The following is a 20,514-nucleotide window of genomic DNA, read 5'->3' as shown; positions in this document are numbered from 1 at the left end:
ATTAACAATTTTAAATTATGTTATCTATAGGCGCGACAGAAATACCAGAAGCGGTGGCGTAGCTCTGGCAATACATAATAGCATTAAACATACCATTTGTCAGCTCCCGGACTTCCCTAATTTAGAAGCAATAGGCATAAATCTCACAATAAATCGGCAGCAAATTAAATTAATTTCAATGTATGCGATCCCAGGCAGGTCCCTCACTGTTGCGGACCTGGACGCCCTATATAATGCAGCCCCCAGCTTCCTCGCAGTCGGGGACATAAATGCAAAGCATCTAGAGTGGAATTCCAGGCGCACAACTGCAAATGGAAGACTACTCTACACCCACCAATTAAATAAAAATTATCATGTTCATTCTCCTTCTGAGCCCACTCACGACTCAGGGAGACTGAATACTCTACCCGACGTTTTAGATATCGTCATAAATATACGAGTTAACACAGGTTTCGAACTTGAAGTTGTGCACGATCTGTCTTCTGATCATTTTCCCGTGCATATAATTTTTGATGACACAACCACGAGCTCACAACAACCTCGAAAAATCAGAGACTATAATCATGCAGACTGGCAAGGTTTTCAAAATTTCCTTACAATAAACCTACCGGACGCGGCCGAAACTAATATCGAAAATAGCGAAAACTTAGAACGCGCAGTAACCGAATTAACTAATCAAATCCAGGCCGGTATAAACCAGTGCATCCCAGAAAAAGAGGTTAGGTTAGCACACGACGAGCTGCCAGCATACATCAGCGATCTTATATCGCAAAAAAACAGACTGCGCCGTGAGTACACCCGGCGACGCACACGGGCCACAAAACACAGAATAAACGAGTTAAACTCGGTTATTTCTGACGAAATAAGCATATGGCGCAGCAGCCAATGGGAAGAAAAAATAGCCCAACTCAGCATTCAGGACGGAAGTGCCTGGAATATGACCAGACGATTTTTAAATAAATCGGAAAAAATCCCGCCACTCCAAACAAACAATGGACTGGCCTTCCAACCACAAGACAAGGCACAAGCTTTCGCTGACGTCTTAGAAACTGCCTTCCAACCTAACATGCAGCCTTGTGACAGGCAATTCACAGCGCAAATATATCGCGAACTTAGGATAAAATTGCGCATGCCCACTACATCAGAACCCCTACTGACACAAGCACAGGAGGTTAAGCGTGCCATCAAAAAAATGAAGCCACGCAAAGCCCCTGGTAACGATGGTATTCAGGCTGTAGTCCTGAAACAGCTACCTAATGAAGCCCTAGAATATATAGCCACTTGCATTAATGCAATGCTCCGACTAAATATTTTTCCCGCCCAGTGGAAGGAAGCTAATGTAATAGTTTTCCACAAACCGGGCAAAAACAAAACACTGCCTCAAAACTACAGGCCAATAAGTCTATTAAGCACCGTTTCCAAAGTCGCTGAATGTATTATATTACACCGACTTAAGGTACACATTCACGAAAATAACCTGCTCCCAAACGAACAGTTCGGCTTTCGCGGAGCACATTCGACAGTACACCAACTTGTACGAATCACTGAGGAAATTACCAGTGCATTTAATGTACAAGATTACGTGGTAGCAACATTCTTAGACGTAGAGAAAACTTTTGACAGAGTATTCCATGCGGGGCTAATCTACAAGCTTTATCAAACTAACTTCCCGGATTGCTATATCAAATTAATAGCATCCTACCTAGCAGACAGAACCTTCAGAGTAACAACAGAAGGTGCTACATCCAATATCAAACAAATCAGAGCCGGAGTGCCACAAGGTAGCATTTTAGGCCCTGTATTATTTAACATGTATGTCAGCGACATGCCACGCCCAGCACATCGCCTAGTGAAGTTAGGCTGCTATGCAGACGACACAGTGCTGTATAGCAGATCCCATAACCTCCAACTAGCCACGGACAGGTTCAGGTAGCACTCACTGAGTTCGAGCAGTGGTGTACGACCTGGAGAATTAAGGTAAACACAGCCAAGACAGAGGCTATCGTGTTAACACGAAAAAATCTCCCGCCCACAAACACTAGGCCCCAGCTGCGTTTGTTTACGGAAAATGTCCCGCACAAGGACGTGGTAAAATATTTAGGTGTCCACATGGACAGAAAACTGCTCTGGCGTCATCATATTAACTCCAAGCGCCAACAAGCTCAGATTAGAATTAGCACACTGTACCCAGTCATGAGTAGACGATGTGGCAGCAAGGTAAAAACAGGCCTCCTGCTCTACAAAGCACTCATTCGCCCTATAATAACATATGCAGCCCCTGTATGGGCCACTGCAGCAAACTTGCACTTATTAAAACTGCAGCGAATTCAGAATAAATGCATCCGAATCGCTACAGACGCCCCGAGATACTGTCCAGTAGAAGCCTTGCATCGCGAAACAGACACGGAAACGTTGCAAGACTTTTATATTCGTACAGCCCAAACTTTTTATGATAAATGCATAAATAGTTTAAACCCATTTGTTTCTACTCTCGGAAATTATGATCCGGACGTAGAACAAAAATACAAACGCCCAAAATCAATCCTCGCGCACCGCCCGCCGTAGCTGTGGGCCTCTGTACAGTCCGCAACGGCGAGGCGCCCTCTGATTGGCCAGCCAATCAGCGCGCGACCCCTCCAAACAAAACTAGTTGCCCGGCGCTCGGAGCGGCCAGCTTCAATGCCGCACACCCCTAATTTAGGTCCTGTCGCGAACACTAATCCCGTAGACAGTAGTTTAGGTACCATCCTCTACTGGAATGCACGAGGAATTAGAAACAAAATAATCGAGTTAACAGATCATTTACTAAAATATAATATTAAAATCGCGGCCATCAATGAGACTCGCCTAATACCAACAGATAGATTAACGATATCAAACTATAATGTTTACAGGCGCGACCGTGACACCAGAAGCATTAGGCACACAGAATTTTATTTACCTGCATTTAATGAATTAGAAACTGTTGCAATAAATATTAAAATCAGCAACCAACACATAGTACTTATTTCCATGTATGCACGGCCGGGTAGGTCTCTATTTGAATGAGCTGGACATATTATATGGCTCAGCTCCTGCATTCTTAGAAGTTGGCGATATTAATGCCAAGCATAAGGATTGGAACTGTCGGAGAAACACAGCCAATGGATTCCTGCTGCAACGGCATGAGTCTAATAAAAATTATCAAGTTTATGCTCCCTCAGAGCCCACACACGATAGCGGAGCACTAAGGCAAAACCACGACATACTAGATATCGTTTTAAATAAGAGAGTCCAAACGGGATTCGAACTCAGAGTCGTCCATGAAATGTCGTCTGACCACTTCCCAGTACATTTAATATTCGATGACGCGGACACTGACACCAATCCGCCGAGAAAAATCAAAGACTATAAAAAAGCTGACTGGCGAGGCTTTCAGACGCATCTATTAGATAACGTGCCCGCAGCCGATGCTGCCAACCTAGAAACTAAAGAAAGTATTGAAACAGCAGTAACAGAACTCACAGTAAATATACAAACTGCAATAAACTCGTGCATCCCAGAAAAGGAGGTTAAGTTTAAGCAGGGAGAGCTGCTGGCATACATAAGGGACTTAATATCACAGAAAAGTAGACTAAGGCGCGAACATACTAGGCGTAGACAGCGTGACATTAAAGCGCGTATTAATGAATTACAAAGAATAATTTCCGATGAGATAACTCTGTGGAGGGACAGCCAATGGGAGGCGAAAGTCTCCCAGCTCCAGGTGCAAGATGGTAGCGCCTGGAGTATGACAAGGCGGTTCCTCCACAAGACAGATAAAATTCCTCCATTACAAACCCATACTGGAGTCGCTTATGCACCAATAGATAAAGCACAGGCATTCGCGGACACATTAGAAGAAGCATTTAAACCTAATATCGAGCCCTGCGACCCAATATTTAATGCAATGATATATAGGGAATTAAGAATAAAACTAAATCAGCCTATAACTTCAGAGCCTTATCTAACTCAATTGCAGGAAGTTAAGCAGGCTATTAAACGTATGAAACCGCGTAAAGCTCCGGGAATAGATGGCATACAGGCAGTTGTCCTTAAGAAACTGCCTGATGAAATTCTAGAGTTCTTAGCTGAATTAATAAATGCCATGTTTAAATTGCAATATTTCCCTTCACAATGGAAACAGGCCAACGTAATGGTATTTCATAAGCCTGGTAAAGATAAAACAATGCCACAAAACTATCGGCCAATTAGCTTACTAAGTATAATGTCAAAGTTAGCTGAGTACATAATTTTGCAACGACTCAATACTCATATTAAAGAACGCAACATATTGCCGAATGAACAATTCGGATTTCGCAGCGCGCATTCCACTACGCAACAACTAGTACGCATGACGGAAGAAATAGTAACAGCGTTTACATGGAACAGTTATAATGTAGCAACGTTTCTAGATGTAGAGAAAGCTTTTTATAGAGTCTTCCACGCAGGCTTAATCTATAAACTATACCAAGCCGATTTCCCCGACTGCTCTATAAAATTATTAGCCTCGTATTTAGCCAATCGCTCGTTCAGAGTCACTACAGAGGGGGCACTGTCAGACGAGAAACGAATCAGAGCAGGCGTTCCGCAAGGTAGCATACTGGGACCCGTTTTATTTAACATTTACATACACGACATGCCTAAACCTGAACATCGCCTAGTACAGTTTGGCCTATACGCCGACGATACAGTATTGTTTAGTAGGTCACGCAACTTAAATCTTGCAACAGAAAGGCTTCAAACTGCGTTAAACTCACTAGAAAATTGGTGCACGAAATGGCGAATTAAAGTTAATCCTACAAAATCCGAAGCCATTGTTTTCACGCGGAAACATCTCCCGCCACTAGAAAATAGGCCGCAGTTAACGCTATTCAATGCAGAAATACCGCACAAAAACGTAGTAAAATATTTAGGCGTACATATGGATCGTAAATTACTATGGCGCGACCATATAGAAGCAAAAAGAAAGGCGGCATTCACGAGATTAATGACACTCTATCCAGTCATGAGTCGACGACGAGGTAGCTCAGTTAAAAACGGATTAACCATATATAACGCGCTAATTAAACCCATTATTACCTATGCGACACCAGTGTGGGCAACAGCAGCAGAATCCCATCTGAAAAAGCTACAGAGAATACAGAACAAGAGCATTCGTATCGCGACTGAAGCACCTGTGTATTGTCCCGTCAGGGCCATGCATAGGGAACTAAAACTCGAATTATTAAAGGATTATTATGTTAGGACTACTCAGAAATTCTATGATAAATGTAAATTAAGTGAAAATCCGTTTATTTCCTCCCTTGGCGACAAAGATCCGGATTTGCATCGGAAATATAAAATGCCGGTTTCAATCCTGGCTCACAGGCCCCCGTAGCTGCGCTGTGGCTGGCCGACTCGTCCGGTCAATGAAAATACTCCTCGCGAATTACAATGTAACTTCAAGTTAATTTATACTTAATTACAATAATAAATAGTTAGGCTACCAAACGTAGCGACAAAGAGTGTCGTACTGCATTGAACCTGCCCTCTGCCCTCGCATTTAGTGAAAGTAAACACCGATCGAGCTGGGGATGCCGATACGAGTGGCATGCTGCTTGCTGCCGGGCATGGTAGGCCTGTGGTGCGTCGCGACGATATAATTTAAAATTAGTGGTAGAAGTCGTGTCCTGCGATACGTGTTTGCCCGGAGTGTCAGTGCAAATAAACACCGATCGAGCTGGGGATGCCGATACGAGTGGCATGCTGCTTTCCGATGGATAGCACTGCTGCAGGGCATGGCTACTTAAAATTTTGAATATTTAAAACAATAATACGAGTGCTCTGTTCCCATTCGCCTGTGACTTTATATGTTGGCAGTTCTACCACTATATTTAAGTGTGTAGATATTAAGATACTAAATAAAGTAATGTAATATATTAGGCTAAGAAAGAAAAATTAAAAATAATAAAAACAAAAACAAAAAAATCAAATAAAATACCAAAAATATAATAGTTTAATTCATATTAAGTTATTAGCTTTAAAATATCTTAAATAATGTAGCCTACGCTCCGCACTAGCAGAGCGTACACAGTGAAATATGTTCTGTTTGTGTATCTTTAGTAAGTAAGGTGTTCTAATTTTCTTCTTTTAGTTTAGGTGCTACTGGAGGCGGAGTGGGTGGCCCGGTGTGGCCAGCCACCACCAGGGGCGCTTGCGTCCCTGGTCAGAAGATCCAGAACTGCAGAACAACAAACAATGCGGACATTAAGTCCAAGCGCCCAAACCCCGCATGGTAAACTCTTTCTGCTCTGACCACCTCTTCTTCCTGAACCATCCTTCTTTTTCCCGTATTGAACTTGCCTGAAATTAATGCATGAAATTTGGCATCCCGCATGAAAGTGCCCAGGGTTTTCCCTGTGTCTATGCAGGTTTTACCTGGGCCCAACTTATCTAGTAGTTTAGTCTAGAGTTAAGAGTGAGGGGAGTTAGTCAGGGCGCCAATCGCTGCCATGGCTGGCCGATCCCCTCCTAGCACACGATGCATACGACCCTCTCCCTGCATGGCTAATCCCAGCATGACTAAGGCGTATAGGCTTCAGCCTGAGACGCACTTAGGTCCCTCCCTAACCCGGACCCCTCCCAAATACACTTAGTTTTAGTTAGGTAAGGAAAAAAAAATATAAAAAAAATCGGAGCAGCTTAGTACCTCCCGCGCCGGCCTTCCACGGACTCGTGGCAGGCTGGCAAAACAAATCTGCCTATGCTTCCGCATAATTAAGGGCAGTGTGCGCATGACAAATGAAATAAAGCTCGCGCACAATACACATGTGTGCTGGCAACTCTTAGATAATAAGTAAACGTTAATTTAATATAAATTTAAGGTTTCATCCCCTTAGTTATAAGTTAAGTAAATTGAGAACATAAGCGCCCTAATTATCATACATGACAATTAATTATGTGATTATGTAATAACCAAACATGATTATAATAATTCAAAATGGTCCGAAGCACGCAGGTGTATGATCTGACCCACTCGGGTTCTCTGCCTTGCTGTGTTAGGGCTGACTCCTCATGCCTGATGGGCATGGCTCGCCTGGTAGGCCTCACCTCCAGCGCCGGTCGTGATCCTGACGGCATGAGATTTTGAATTACAACTAAATAAACACACAGATGGCTGTAATACATGTGATAACCAAACATGATGCTTATTCAAAATGGTCCGAAGCACGCAGGTGTATGTACAACCTACCTCCGGGTTCACTGCCTGTGTTGTTAGGGCTGACTCTTTATGCCTGATGGGCATGGCTCGCCTGGTAGGCCTCACCTCCAGTGCCGGTCGTGTTTCTGATGGCATGAGATTTTGAATGCCAGCTACCATTGCAACCAGTGTGACATCGCACACACACAACATACATACCCAAACATATGTATGCGTATATATATATATGCCTGTGCATATGTATATGTATACATAACACAAATTTTTTTTTCCCCTTCTCAAACACCAGGCTAGCTGGCAGCCAGGTGGGAAACGACGAAGTCGCCCCCTGAAGACCAGTGCCCAACCAAATAAAGTATAATGCGGACAAAAAGTCCAAGTTCCCCCCCAAACTTGCTTAGTAGTGACTTTCTACTCTGTCCAACTCTTCTTCCTGAACCATCCCTCTGTTCCCATGGCCAACCTGCTTGCTATTAATGCATGAAATTTGCATCCCGCATGTGAGTGCCCAGGGTTTTCCCTCTGTCTATGGAGGTTTTACCTGGGCCCAACTTATCTCTAGTGTTAGTCTAGAATAGTCAAGTTAGGGGAGTTAGTCATGGCGCCAATCGCTGCCATGGCTCGCCAATCCCCTCCTTAGCACAATATGCATGCTCCCTTGTCTGCATGGTACTCCCTGCATGAGTAGAGCGTATAGGCTTCGGCCTGAGACGCACTTAAGTCCCTCCTAACTCGGACCCCTCCAAAACACACTTAGTTTTTAGTTAGGTTAGGAAAAAAAATTGCTTGTTCTGTTCTGTTCCGGGAGCGATCGCCGTGAGGGGTGCTTCGGCGTCGCGCCGTGTTATTAATGGCTACGAGGTGTTCTCTGGTCGGTGTCTTACATTTTTTTTCTTGTTGATAATTCTGTAGTTTTCCCTCTGCGTCATGTTTGGCTTGCCTCTTTGTGGCTTCATAAAGTAATGTTTGCTGGACACCGAATTTGTTTCATAATTTTCTGGTTTGCATTGCCAGTGTGTCTCACCTTGTGCATTTCCTTGATTTTGTTTTTTTTTTTGCATTCGACCCATTTTCCGTTAGGGCGTTTGCCGTTTTTCTCCGCCGCACCTCTCACGTCCGGACAGACAGCATTCTATCTGCTTGATTTAAATAAGGTTAGCACATAACATTTGTATATTGGCTATTTGTATTTCTCACCAGTACCTGTTTACATAATTCTTTCTTTTGTAATTCTTGTTATGTGTTGCCCCTCTACATTCATATGGGGCTTGATTTAAAGAATAATAAAGTTGTGTATTTTTGTATTTCTGATATTTACGCTTATTTCTTTAGGGGTTGCACAACACGTCTGGCACTACCTGTCCCTTTACAAGGGCCATTTTTTTAATTTTCTAATTGTTAACGTCATTGAGGTAAAGTGAGGTGGATTTCCCCTTCCCCTTCACGATACTTCAAAATATTTGGCAGTATCGTTTCTCTTCATTAATGAAATAAAATTTTCATAAAATAATATTATCCATTATATTGAAATAAAACTTTTTTTTCGATTGGTGCATTCTAGCTGATGTAAAATAATTCAATATGGTGACCAATTTAGTTGCTGTGATGTCAGGCAGCGGGAGTCATGTACATATGATTAGAAAGGGAGGAGACTGCTGGTAGACATGAGTAGAGAAAGGTCTCACTAAGAAGTTTATAAAGGCATACATCGGGAATCGAAACAGGGGCTTCGAAGTCCGTGATATAAGGTGTAAGCCTTCTCTTTGGATTCGAACCAAGTATCTCGACAACAAATTCGATTACGTAGGTTTTTTTTATTAAATATTTATTGATTTTTCATTAAATATGAATTAATTTTTAATCAATTAATTAATTAATTTACAATGGGACCCGAAATAGCATGTGCAATGAAATACGGTGCTCATGATGCTGGTGCGGTAGTGACATCATTCAATATGGCGCTTATGATTCCAGCGTGGTAGTGACGTCATTCCAGGTAGCAGAATCCGCCAACAAGCACCCACACACAGTGTCCACACATGCATGCCCTTGGGACTGAACAGCGAGGCTCACCAGGTCCGCGTACAGTTTCATCTTGCCCCGGGAGTCGTCGAGCACCATGATCTTGAGGTAGTTGAAGCCGGCGGCGTGGAGACTGGGGGCCAGGTGGCTGACCAGCCAGTTGCGCAGCGTCTCCGGCTGCCAGCCCATGGTGTTCCAGCCGCCGCTCGTCAGGCCGTTGTAGGGCTCGTTCTGCGGTGATAGGCCCCAGAACTTGATCCCTTGTTTCTCGTACATCTGCAGAAACCTGGGACAACACTTCGCTGCGTCACATCCATCCTTACACTGTCGGTGTCTGTGGTTGATGGTGTTTGTTGGTTCATAGTTGGCAATCAGTAGTTGGTTCCTCTCACTCACTGCAGGTGGGGAGGCCAGAGTGCAACACCGGTCCAGTAAATGATTATTTTGCTTATGGAGTCCACATTGTAGCACGATGCCTTGTTTCCATCACCCGTGATGAGTCCATCGGGTGTTTCTTTATTACTTACTAAACCTTTCAGCGCACATAGAGCGCTAGAGCAAGGTCATTACAGAATGAATACTCTCAGAAACACCGTTGAAGGAATACATTCGATGGCCTGCAGTGAGGAACCAGCCCAGCACTTGCCTGGAGTGGTTTCAGGATCCACTCTGCACAGAAACCAAGGTGGCATTGGTGGGACTGGAGTACGAGTGCAGTACCTTACCCTACGCCGCCGCGCTCCACCTTGTTTTATAACTACCCAACAATGTCTGTTTGAGCCATGGAGGAAAGAAGTTAGTGGGTGAATGTGTGCAATCTGTGCTGTGTCAGTAACTTAAGTCAAAATATGGAATGCCCTCGCCCAGTGGCACTCCTAGACTTTGCGGGGCCCTGAACTATTTACTTTCATGAAGAACCTCCTCCAGAAAATTTGAAAATTAACTCTCAAACAAAATTTTAAACAAACCTGGAGCTTCATTTTGACGATGGTTTTGCCCATTTATCTTAAGAAATGCTCTGCTGATAAGTTATCTTCGGTTCAGTGTTAGAATGCTTCTGATTAAATTCCTATGTAATCGCTTAACTATACATTGCAATTAAATATTTAAAAGTTTTTCTAATAAAAATTGATGAATTGAAATTTTATTGACCAGCATTTTAGTTTATATGCTAATATTCCTGTTCCCATTATTGTTTGTATTTTAAAAAAAGTACTATAAAAATAGAAACATTGGTGAGGGGCCCCAGTCACGGGATTGGTCCCGGCTTGATCTGCCCCCGTCCCTTCTTTACCGTCTAATTATAATGACGTTGATACGCCCCTCGTGCCCTAAAATTATGTTATTTAGATTTAATAAAAAAAGGCATAGGAAACAGCTGAGGAAAATTAAAGAAAAATACAATTATTACCAGAGGGGGCAGGAGGTGGTGAACAAGACAATTTTATACTCCCTGCACACAGGCAACTTGGGAGCTAGTGGATCGTTTAAATAGAATAAGGTATTTGATAAATAAATAAACACTACATAAGTAGCTTGGGCTATAGGTTCCCTGTTTTATTTAAAAATAATTAAATGAATCTTTTGTTTTTGTTTAACAATAACATGGTATACACAATATATTAAAGTTATTAAAGGGGGCCGACCCGATATTATTAAAATAAGTTTTAACAACAAAAAAATCACAGAAACAGAAATTTGAAGTATATTCCTGACATATAATAGTTATTATTATAACTTCATATATTCTTATTGGTTAAGTTCTATATGTCACTGCTCTCTCGTATATAATTTGTTTCGTTGGCGGCAGGGAGAAGTTATATGTTAAATATCACCCGGGACTTGAAGATGGACGTCTGGCCGGGAGGAAAGCTCGTCTTAGGGGGAAAAGCCGCTGGAGGTCATGCACAACATGATGGGTGTAATTTCGGCACCCAACTGTTGGACCCTGTCAAACAGGGTGTAGCTCATGGGCTCAGGAGATGTCTCACGCCGACATACAAATGGCGCGGACCGAGAATAGCGCGGATGACGCGACCAAACTCGTAATTTAGAAAAAGGAAGAAAAAAACAATTATTAAAATTTAAACTATGACATGACTTATTTTCTAATTGTCACTACTGACTGGCTACTGAATTTTTAGCTGGGATCACATCCCTTAAGACAGCTGACTACATATCTTATTCACACGATTTCGCCGTTGCCGCGAATAGCCTCTTAACCGAGGTGACGCCGAGAAGACGTGGTAAGTAGCCGAAGTCAGAGTACTAAGTGTTACGGTGGCGGACAAAGCTCCTAATTAAAACGGGCGGTCGGCCCTAGGGAAAAAGAGGGGGAAGGTTCGGCTCTGGAGCGAACATATCCGGAGGTGCCCGAAGTGGTCGTAAGCACGACTTCAGTTGTTTGCGCCGAAGAGCGACTGCCGCTCTCTCTACCAGCAGGTACAGAAAGCAACAAACAATCGATTTCTACGGGTCACGATTTGAAAGCATAGGGGCATATGGCGCCGCGGAGCTGCTCTCTAGTGGCGTAAAGGGTAACTAACGGAGGTGGTGAGCTGAACCGCCGCCAGGTGTCACTGGCGTTGTCTCTGCTCGCTGGCCACCAGGGCCGAAGTTACTTTTACTGTCACTAGGTGTCGTGGAGGGCTCTGTGGGGCAAGGGCGAATGTCCTTGGAGTAGGCCACTGCCTGGCGGGGTTCACGCCAGGGCAATGATCTTGGGCTAAATTCTTAGAATCAAGAGGGAGCTGGTAGGGGTAAGGGGGGGGGGGGGGACAAAAACGCAACGTCGCTGGGAACGAGCGTCCCAGTCGTGACTTTCGAGGAGTGAACCTAAGACGTATTCGTGACGGGAAAGGCTACGGTAAGCTCGTCTCTGAGAAGTGGTAATGACTCGTCCAGAGCTGCTGTATGCAGTTTTGGTCATGTAGGGAAATAATATTACAAACCCCGGACGTGACTGAAGGCGAGAGAAATGTCATACGGGCTGCTAACGTCCACATTAGACTAGCAAAATATCATATTGATCCTTGAGAAAAGGTGCCTCGGTCCACTGGCACAAAGTTCAACTAAGGAGAGTACACCAGCCTAACAAAGTGTAAATCACCCTTTTGTAACTAAAAGATATAGAAAAGAAAATTTCCAAAAATGATTTAAAATTATAATTAAAATTTAAATAACGTGTCGAAATTCCTAATTTCCGGCACAACGTTTAACTACAGTTCCTTGTTCACTGTTTAACCATACTTTTTCATGATGTTACATTTAAGATTCTTCGTAGCACGTTCCTTTTAGGCTATTAAACTAACGTCTAGCTTAGCCTTTATACAGATGCGGTAGTTTCTTTCTAGCCAGTTGCTAACCAGGGTGACTTCAACTTCAGAACAGACACCCGCTCCACAGACTTCTGCCTCCATGGTCTGAGCTGAGCGGACCCAGTGGATGTAGACCTCGGCACGTGATTTTCACGAAGCGGTGTTCTTGGTCACGCAAGATGTGATTCTGTAGCATCTGCCCGGCCTACAAGAACTCGACGTTGTATCAATGCGCCCAAGTGCACCGCCTCGGGCGATTGCAGTTAATCTCGACGAGCAGCATTTTATCGGTTGATACTACATGTAGTGGCGCAATTCAAGCACCTGGGCACATAATAGCACACAAACATGATGGTAAATATCACTAGCGATTAAAGCAGGTTCTTATTATCACTTATTTGTCACTACGTACCACAGTGTATCAAACAGGTCATGACCTCCAACAATCGGTGTTTCAATTATTCATTCATCATAAAAATAAGCTAAAGAAGCATTTACTGTCAATTTTGAATATAATTGTTTGATTTTGTGCTTAAAATAAAAGACACTAAATTTTACTTGGTGCACATCATTCCCATCAAGAACAAAAATTAAAATTAAATGATTTCAAAATAAAAATAGGTAAGTTTATTTGCGTTTTTATTATTTAATACATAAGTTATTAATTTAAGAAAAACGTTGGACATGCTACTGTTTACAAAGTTGCTGGCATTACTCATTAATTATTCAAGGTTATTGCGACCACGAAAATCATTGCTCTCCCATATGTTGGTGGCCGTGCACTGGTGTGGCGTATCCCTATTTGGGGTACAAAATCATGTTTTAATTTTATAACCCAATTAACTTTGGAAAATCAGTTGAATCCTATTAAATGAGCCAAATTTAGAAGTTTATATTATGGTTTTAATCCTACCAAGCCTACGAGGTTATAACATTTTCATATGATACAGATTTCTATTAGGTTGCTTCTTTAGGTTATAATGAACACAAATCTGTGTAACTGTTAACTAATATGCCGATTTACACACAAAGCAGCAGAATTCAAGGATATGTATCCCTAAATAGGGTAAACAATCCTGTTTGATTTTTTTAAGTCTGTAATGTACTGCATAAATGTTTGTGTAAGAAATTTGGGTGTGTGCCGAGCTTTGCCGCCTGATGTAGGCTACCCGTCTTTATTTGCCGCCTCTTAGCGGGCCACCCGCCACTTTTATAACCACCGCGCGGGCTCGCCGTCACTTTCAGAAGTTGGCTGCCTGCGTTTGGCCTGACGTCATCTTCTCGTGACCATGTGGCGACTACAGTAAGGAACATTCCAGAAAGAAATGTTCAGTAAAAGGCTTACTGTTATAAATAGGGGACCTCAGGCCATATCATGGAGTGCGTGCCTACTGCCCGGGCACCAGCTACTGAAGCGAAACGTCGTAGAGAAGCTGCCTTCACACCGCACCGACTGCCCTCCGACCACTGCCGCAGAATGTGACGCTGCCAGACGGAGGGCTGTCGAGAATTCCGCTGGACTTAAAACATTTTTTTCGTCTGGTAAGGTATCAATTTTATTTGCAACACGGACTTAGCCCATCTTCGCAGAGGACGAGTAGGGTACAGAACTTGGAGTGAGTACGTCGATATCGAAGAGGTAACGAGTAACGTCAGTGTGGATTCGTATTAGCTATGTCCACACGATACATGTGCAGTATGACTGAATGTTGTGAAATTGGTAACAAATAAGCCGAGGGAACAGAGTCGGAGTTTCGTAAGCAACTAATGAGTGGTGAAGTTTGTATATGTGACTTTTTAAAATTTATATTTACGTCATTAACGAAGTAAATAACATTAAAGTTTAGGGGCAGTCAATTTAAATAAAACTGCGGGCACCATTCTAAGATTTGTGTTCATTGATACACTGAACACGAGCGCACTATATAAGGTTATATACGTGGTTTAGTTGAAGACTGAGCAGTCACAGGTTTGTTTGCCATCCCGAAGATAGTCTAACGAGTTGTGAGCCGAGATCCAGATCGCCTACCTGGGTGGTGTCCGTCTTGACATACATCAGCGGTGAGCGGGACGAAGACCGTCGCTACACAAGTTCGGAAAGCGACCGAGGGCTCCATTCGCCAAGGATAATTTTCTCAAATTGCATGAATAGTATGTTTTGGGGGCCCCTGCGCCTGGCTTCTGGGTGTGGTGTCTGTCGTGTCGACCACCATCTTGGATTGTGACGTCACGGCAGCCATCTTTTATGAGCGTAACGGGACACAACGTAACGGGACAAGTAGTACCGTGACCTTGACCTTGACTTTGACCCTCAAAACTTGTCAAAAATGGGCAAAAATTGCCCAAAATTCCTCAAAAATCACCAAATATCCATTTCTGTGGAAAAAAAATACCACCAAAAAATCTCAAAAAATTACACAATTCAAAAATTAGGATTTCGAAAATCCTCAAAAGTCATTTTGCCCTAGAAAGAACCCAAATTCCTAAAAACGGCTTAAGCATCCATGTCTAAAGCCTCCGGTAAGCCATTTCTAGGAATAAGGATACCATGACCGCCATCTTGGATTATGTCGTTACTGTTGCAATTTCCGTTACGGCCGCCATCTTTAAAATCTTTATTTATTAACCGATTTTAATGAATTTTTTTTAAATTTATAAAAAAATTCTATTAATAAAATTTAAAAAAAATAAATAAAAAACATACATTTACAACATGGAGCTCAGAGACCTCAGTTCGAACCCGACGAGTGCAAAAAAATAAAAATGGTGACCGATCCTTCCCCCGTGGTGGTTGCAGGCTGACTGGCCTCCACCACTTTGTAAATAGCAAATACCGGCAGTATGAAGTCACGTCCGCCATCTTGTCTTCGTTGCTGGAAGCCATCATCAATGTATCGTCAGCTAGAGTGCGCTGATGCCATGTAAGTTTAATTCTTATCCGCCAGAGTGCAGTAATCATTTATTATTACTGTGACACCCGCCATCTTGTCATATGCCCACCATCTTGAAAATCCGTAATTTTAATGCTAGAGATGTGGGAAAAAGTTCAAAATTCATTAAATAAATTGGTAATAAATATAATGATTGATAAGATCGACTAAGGTCCTTGGTTCGAAACCAGTAAGAGCAAAAAAATAAAAAACAACAGATCCTCCACAGAAGCCACCTACAGACTGATCTACCAAGGTACATATATCGTCAACTAGTATGACATCATGTCCGCCATCTTGTCTTCGTGTGCTGGAGACCACCATCTTTTTTTCGTCCGCTAGAGTGTGCCGATATCATGTTAGTATAATTTTCTGGTCACCATACCCTTGTCCTCGACTGTTGGCATTTACCTTTGACCTTGACCTTTAACTTTGACCTTGACCTTGAAATTTGACCTTGACCTTGAAATTTGACTTTGTCCTTGTCGACCATCATGGATCCAACATTTTATGTTCAGTACATGCTACCAGGAGCTACCACCTGCTGGAGTAAACCATCATGTGTGTGTACTCGTCTTAAAGAGTACATTTCCATCTGGATAATTTTATTCAACCCGCTACAGTGTAGTAATTATTTAATACCGAGGTGCCCCCGCAATCTTCAAATTTGGGCGCCATCTTGAAATCGTGTAATTATTTAGCTAGAAATTAGGGAAAAAATCCAAAATTCATCAAAAAAAATCACTCATTAATTTACATATCGAATCGCTGGATTCCTGTCCTCGATGCGATACTTGAACAGTGACAAGTGTGACTAAATATTAAATAAATTTTATATTCTGTTTGCCCATTACCTTTCGCGGAGTTTATAAATCATTCTCTCTTCAAAAATAAAACACAAGTCAATGTATGACAATGTTCGACGAATTAAATACGTTGCCGAAAAGCCTAACACGAAAGTCTAGTTTTTCAAAAATCTGAATCACCTCTTAACCTTTCATGTACAAAGCCATACATACATATATACCAAGCTTCTTCGGACCGAGAGATCGGGTCATAATCAGTGTCAGCCGTATAGACCAGTTATTTCCGAACCTCACGACCTTCCTCATCGTCAGCTAATTATATTCAATTGAACCAACATACCATGTTTTTTACGCTTCCAAGAGGACCAAGAATCCAATCAAAAAGAGCAGCACCATTAACAAAAAGAAAGCACATTTTGAAGCACCATCAACAAGAAGGCAACACAATTGGAAGCACCATCAAAAAAGGAAGCACAATTGGAAGCACCATCAACAAAAAGGCAGCATATTTGGAATCACCATCAAAAAAGGAAGCAACCTTGGAAGCACCACAACAAAAAGTAAGCACCATTAACAAAAAGGAAGCACATTTGGAAGCACCATCAACAAAAAGGCAGCACATTTGGAAGCACCATAATCAAAAAGGAAGCAAATTTTGGAAGCACCATCAAAAAAAGGCAGCACATTTGGAAGCACCATCAAAAAAGGAAGCATAATTGGAAGCACCATCAACAAAAAGGCAAAAAGGAAGCACAAGTTACGAGAACTAAGTCTTAGTTAGAAATCAGAATACAAGAAATAAAAACAACAATTTTTATAATTTAAATTATTTATTTTATTTCTTTACATTATACAAATGCAAGTAAAACAAGCCATTACTGTATGTAGCCAGCTTCCCTCAGTTCTGTAAGTATGAAGGATATTTCTTTGATGCACGAATAGTTTCCTGCATAAAGCGAACCAGGGCCGGAACTAAGGGGGGGCATGGGGGGGCATGTGCCCCGGGCGGAAAATATCAGGGGGCGGCAAAATATGAAAAGTGGTTCACTAAAACAAGTTGAAACTGGTCATTAAAAAAAGTTTTGAAAGTGTACATATCGCAACCAATAAGTTAGCCAAGAAATTAAGAAATTATATTTAACTTGATTATGCATAATTTTAAATATATTCGTACTTCAAATGCGTTACTTCACTCTAAGAAACAAGTATTACCATACTTCGTGGTCTGAAGTGAGTAAAACCACTGCGATGAGAGCTGGTATCTCAAGGACCCGTTGCGCGGGTGATCACTTGGCTGAGCAAGATGTAGCCCTTTCTCTGATAAATACCCTCATTTTTCCAGCCCCTACTGAGTCGCTCCTGTGTTTTCGTACCACGTGCGTCTCTGCCTGAGGACGGGAGCAGATAGCAGTTCCCGAAACGTAGCTTGTTTATGTTTTGGAAAAACTATTGTGTTTGTTTCGTCTTTTCGTTTTGTCGTGTTATTGTCTCGTTTCAACTGTTGTGCTGAATTTTTTTGGGTTGAATATTTTTGTGCTGTCATCATTTGTGGGGTTTTTATCGTTCTATTCTGTTTTGGATAACTATTGTGTTTGTTTCGTCTTTTCGTTTTGTCGTGTTTTTGTCTCGTTTCAACCATTGTGCTGAATTTTTTTTGGGTTCAATATTTTTGTGTCGTTATGATTTGTGGGTCTTTTCGTTCTCTTAGTGCATTTTTCTTTGTTTTTCTTTGTTTGTTGACCATATTCATGTTACGGAATATTTTGTGGTGTTTATATTCTGTTGACAACAGCAATTTTTTGCTTAATTTGTGCTTTTTGTCTTTTGGATGTTTTTACTTATTTATTTATTTTAGTTTTTAGTTTTCTTCTACAGAAAAAGTACTTACTAAGCAGTGGTGTATTACATCAAGTAATGTTGAAAGTCATTGACAGATTAATTATGGAACTGAGTAACAGGTTTAAGGCTTTGGAGAACATTAACAATAAGTTTGGATTTTTTAGTGGTGTTCAAATTCATAAAATTGAAGTAGAAGATTTAAAAGTCAAAACAGCAGAATCTTAACAAAGAAGAATTCGTTTTGAAATTGAAAGTTTTAAGCACCATGAATTAACAGTAGACTATGAATTAAAAGATGCTACAGCATCAACAATGTTGAGCCTTACCTACAAAAATAAACTGGAGTAGGCACATCCTAACATTACTACTGCTCTGAGAATGTTTTTCACCCTTCCAGTTACAATTGCGTCAGGTGAAAGAAGTTTTAGTAAACTTAAACTTATTAAAAGCTATTTGAGAAGCACGATGGGCCAGCAGAGATTAACAAATCTAAGTATTATATCTATTGAACACAAACGACCTGCTTTGATCAATTTTGATATTATTAACACTTTTGCAGCTAATCATGCTCGAAAAATTAAATTTTGGACTGAATTTCTTTGTATGGTTATCAATACAATTATACTTAATTCAGAATCACATGTTCCTTATGTAATTTTAGTACTTAATAAACTTAATGGTAAGACATTAATTTTTACTGTTGTGCAAACAATAAACAATAGTTTGATAACAGTCTACTTCATTATAATAAAAAATGTAATTGTATTAGTTTTCCAATTAGTGTACTTGATAAATAAAAGTTCTCAATTATGTATATAAGTGAATGGTATCATTTCAACCCCCGCTTCTAACGAAAAAGGGTATTTTATAATGTTGGTAAGGAGGGGGCGGCAAATTAAGCTTTGCCCCCCCCCCCCTAACGAATCTCCTAGTTCCGGCCCTGAAGCGAACCATGTAGAAGTCTTAGCCGGTCAACCAATATGTTTGGATCTTTCCATGATGTGTAATCATTATCTTCTACCACCATCTTCCTTGCACGTTTATAATGAATATTATGATCTCTGGTGTCTTCCGTTTTACCACCAACCTCAGGATAACTATCATTTTTGAGGCAGTCATCATCACAAGCTTGATCAGATTTATTTAATATATCACGCTGTTTCCATTGTTTCGGTCTCAGAACACCGCCACATTCTTCGATCTTGTCAGCTTTAGGTGCTTCATCACAGTCTATGTCTTTGTCAACAGCCTCAGAGTCACTGTAACAATCACCGCAGAAGACATCGTCTTCACCCAGATTACCGTAAGAATTCGATGTTGATGATGTCGAAGTGTCTTCATCGTCTTCATGCTTCCTTTTTAGGAGTCCTACATTTTTACAAAGTAGGAAAGATCTACTTGAATTCGGCTGGAATATATTCTCACTTTTCACGTTAAGGATTCTTCCATTGTCTTCATTCTTCCGTTAATCATCAACCTCCTTCAATAAATTTAAGTTCTTTGTCGAGATAGGAAGAGCCAGGAAAATTATTGTCGTAATACAGATCACTCTTCCTTTGTCTAGTAGATTCATCGTTGTCCTCTAGCTTGTACGCAGGCTTGGCGTTACAAGTTCTGTCATGTCTTTTTAAGCTCTCTCTCCGCGTAAACGCCTTGCTACATCGAACACAACTTATCATATTGCGTATTGGATTTTTATCACAGTCATTCTTCTCGTGTTGTCTTTTATTCATTCTCAAGATAAACTCTTTGCTGCAAAACTTACACCTATGTTCTTTCGATACAACGTCAGATCCCAAATCGGAATTCATATTAGTTATTGAGATACCAATTAAGTGTTTTAAATTAGATACATTACTTAAATAGATTTTTTTTTCATATTTCGCCAGCGAGAAATAATATATCTCATGCAAAGGTACTTGATGCATGTAGTTCTGCTTTTCAACAACAGATGTCGCCACATGTTGCTTGCAGGTAAATAATATTTAGTTCTATTATGCGGGATGCGGGATGCTCACTAATGATCGCAAAAGAAGGATGGCTTCGCTAGACTCCAAGGAGAAGGAAGTCCGTCCTTCCTGTTAGTGCTTCTTAGATTTCTCAGATTTTATTATTATTTGACTGAGAAATGATATTTTTTTTTAATTTCCACCTGATAAAAATATTACAAGTGATGATTAAGTAGCAGAAATTCACTAATTAAATGTAACCCTAAATAAATTAACATGACTCATTAAGTAAAAAAATCCTTCATGCAGAGATCAATTGCTCATCTGTAACCAGGAGCACACGAAGAAAACAACAATAATATTTGACAAGAATAATCAGAAGCACACGGAGAAAACCACCATAATATTGACAAGAATAATCGGAAGCAC

The 20,514-nt window shown here is 41.3% G+C and overlaps 1 protein-coding gene across 1 annotated transcript in view; it reads right to left on the bottom strand.

Annotated features, from left to right (window-relative positions):
* The window catches only part of LOC134527206 (lysosomal acid glucosylceramidase-like), a 409,619-nt gene that overhangs the window by 105,367 nt on the left and 283,738 nt on the right, over positions 1–20,514 (bottom strand). Inside the window, exon 6 of the mRNA XM_063359670.1 lies at positions 9,296–9,530. Coding sequence (XP_063215740.1) covers positions 9,296–9,530 — 235 coding nt within the window. The remainder of the gene's footprint in view (positions 1–9,295; positions 9,531–20,514) is intronic.

This window comes from Bacillus rossius, chromosome 1, assembly GCF_032445375.1.
Source record: "Bacillus rossius redtenbacheri isolate Brsri chromosome 1, Brsri_v3, whole genome shotgun sequence".
In the NCBI taxonomy this organism is placed as follows: Eukaryota; Metazoa; Arthropoda; class Insecta; order Phasmatodea; family Bacillidae; genus Bacillus; species Bacillus rossius.
This window is presented reverse-complemented; position numbering and strand designations above follow the sequence as displayed.